The 2,500-nt window shown below is 44.9% G+C and overlaps 1 protein-coding gene across 1 annotated transcript in view; it reads left to right on the forward strand.

Annotated features, from left to right (window-relative positions):
* LOC113802118 (prokineticin Bm8-d) overlaps positions 1-2,500 on the forward strand; it is a 15,681-nt gene that overhangs the window by 3,426 nt on the left and 9,755 nt on the right. Inside the window, exon 2 of the mRNA XM_027352585.2 lies at positions 1,469-1,593. Coding sequence (XP_027208386.1) covers positions 1,473-1,593 — 121 coding nt within the window. The 5' untranslated portion in view covers positions 1,469-1,472. The remainder of the gene's footprint in view (positions 1-1,468; positions 1,594-2,500) is intronic.

Below are 2,500 nucleotides of genomic sequence, written 5' to 3' on the forward strand. Positions count from 1 at the left end.
CATTATTATTATTATTATTATCATTAGTATTACTATATTATTTATCATTTTTACTACTACTATTATTATCATGATTGTTACCATCATAATGACAATAATAATAATGATAATGATAAAAAAAAACGATAATGAAGATTATAATGGTTATTGTTGTCATCACTACTTTCGTCATCATTATAGTTATCATAGTTCTTATTATCACTTTTATCATTATTTTCATCATTGTTATTATTATTATCTTTATTACTATTCATATTCTCATTATTATTATTATTATTATTATTATTATTATTATCATTATCATCAATAACACGCATAGCATATTGTTATGGTAAGTCTCTAGGCCTTAAAATAAACTTAAAATATGCTTGTTTGTTTGTGTTTGCTTTGATGCATTATTTGTGTTGTTAGTGCTTGTTTATAGGATGCTGGTGGTTTGGTTTCTCTCTTTCTCTTTCTTTCTCTCTTTTTCTTCCTTTTTCTCTCTCTCTCTCTCTCTTTCTCTCATTTTCTCTCTCTCTCTCTCTCTCTCTCTCTCTCTCTCTCTCTCTCTCTCTCTCTCTCTCTCTCTCTCTCTCTCTCTCTCTCTCTCTCTCTCTTTCTCTCTCTCTCTTTGTTTATCGCTCCCTCTTACTCTTTTTCTTGTACACTAATGCTCGTTTTTACTACTCAATTTTTTAAAAAATCGATTCGAATTTTCAGATTTATACGCCTCCAAATCTCAGAAAGTTCTAAACTGGCAACTCACCCTCGATTCTGGAGTACCCTGATTTTCCAAGTTTCTTTTGGAAACAAATAAATATAGAAATAAATAGATAAAGTGGTTGCAGGAAAAATATTTTTTTAATTAATATGATTATTTTTGTTTGTACTTAAGTATGAAGTGATGGTTGATTAAACATAAATATATAGGAAAAGAGAAGACTAATCGGAGTTTTCCAGAGTCCAGGTGAGTTGCCACTTCTCCTATTTCTGAGATGGAACAAACAGGTAGAGAGAGAGAGAGAGAGAGAGAGAGAGAGAGAGAGAGAGAGAGAGAGAGAGAGAGAGAGAGAGAGAGAGAGAGAGAGAGAGAGAGAGAGAGAGAGATAAACAGATAGAAACTATCAGGGACAAAGAAAATCAAAGACAGAGAGAGACATAGATAGAGAAACAAAAACACAGAGAGAGAGACAGATATAGAAAGAAAGATAATAAGAAAAACAAAGCCAGTGACAGTGAGACACATTCCCCAGTCAAAATACACAAGCCACCCCTCTTCCCTCCAAAAAAAAAGAAAACGACAACAGAAAACGGAACCCACCCTTCCTCTCACCATTATCATTATTACATTATTACTATCACCATTATTATCATTACACTGCTACTATCATCTTTGTCGTTATCACATCATTACTATCATTATCCTCATCGTTATTCCTATCATCATGAATTACCATCATTCCCGTTTTCTTGCTCTCCCCGACAGCAAGATGGCGAAGATGTGCACCTCAGAGGCCGCAATGGTAGTGATGGTGGGAATGCTTCTCGGAGGCACGGTGGCCATTCCCTCGCGAGTGGCCAACAGGATGATCCCGAGTTGGTGGCTGACGGGTGAGTAGTTGGTGGCTGACGGGGGAGTAGTTGGTGGCTGACGGGGGAGTAGTTGGTGGCTGACGGGGGAGTAGAAGGTGGATGACGGGGGAGTATTTGGTGCCTGACGGGGGAGTAGTTGGTGGCTGCCGGGGGAGTAGAAGGTGGCTGACGGGTGAATAGTTGGTGGCTGACGGGGGAGTAGTTGGTGGCTGACGGGGGAGTAGTTGGTGGCTGACGGGGGAGTAGTTGGTGGCTGACGGGGGAGTAGTTGGTGGCTGACGGGGGAGTAGTTGGTGGCTGACGGGGGAGTAGTTGGTGGCTGACGGGGGAGTAGAAGGTGGCTGACGGGTGAGTAGTTGGTGGCTGACGGGGGAGTAGTTGGTGGCTGACGGGGGAGTAGTTGGTGGCTGACGGGGGAGTAGTTGGTGGCTGACGGGGGAGTAGAAGGTGGCTGACGGGTGAGTTGTTGGTGGCTGACGGGGGAATAGTTGGTGGCTGACGGGTGAGTGGTTGGTGGCTGACGGGGGAGTAGTTGGTGGCTGACGGGGGAGTAGTTGGTGGCTGACGGGTGAGTAGTTGGTGGCTGACGGGGGAGTAGTTGGTGGCTGACGGGGGAGTAGTTGGTGGCTGACGGGGGAGTAGTTGGTGGCTGACGGGTGAGTGGTTGGTGGCTGACGGGGGAGTAGTTGGTGGCTGACGGGGGAGTAGAAGGTGGCTGCCGGGTGAGTAGGAGGTGGCTGACGGGTGAGTAGTTGGTGGCTGACGGGGGAGTAGTTGGTGGCTGACGGGTGAGTAGTTGGTGGCTGACGGGGGAGTAGTTGGTGGCTGACGGGGGAGTAGAAGGTGGCTGACGGGTGAGTAGTTGGTGGCTGACGGGGGAGTAGTTGGTGGCTGACGGGGGAGTAGTTGGTGGCTGACGGGGGAG

The sequence above is a fragment of the Penaeus vannamei genome, chromosome 39, assembly GCF_042767895.1.
Source record: "Penaeus vannamei isolate JL-2024 chromosome 39, ASM4276789v1, whole genome shotgun sequence".
Lineage (NCBI taxonomy): Eukaryota > Metazoa > Arthropoda > Malacostraca > Decapoda > Penaeidae > Penaeus > Penaeus vannamei.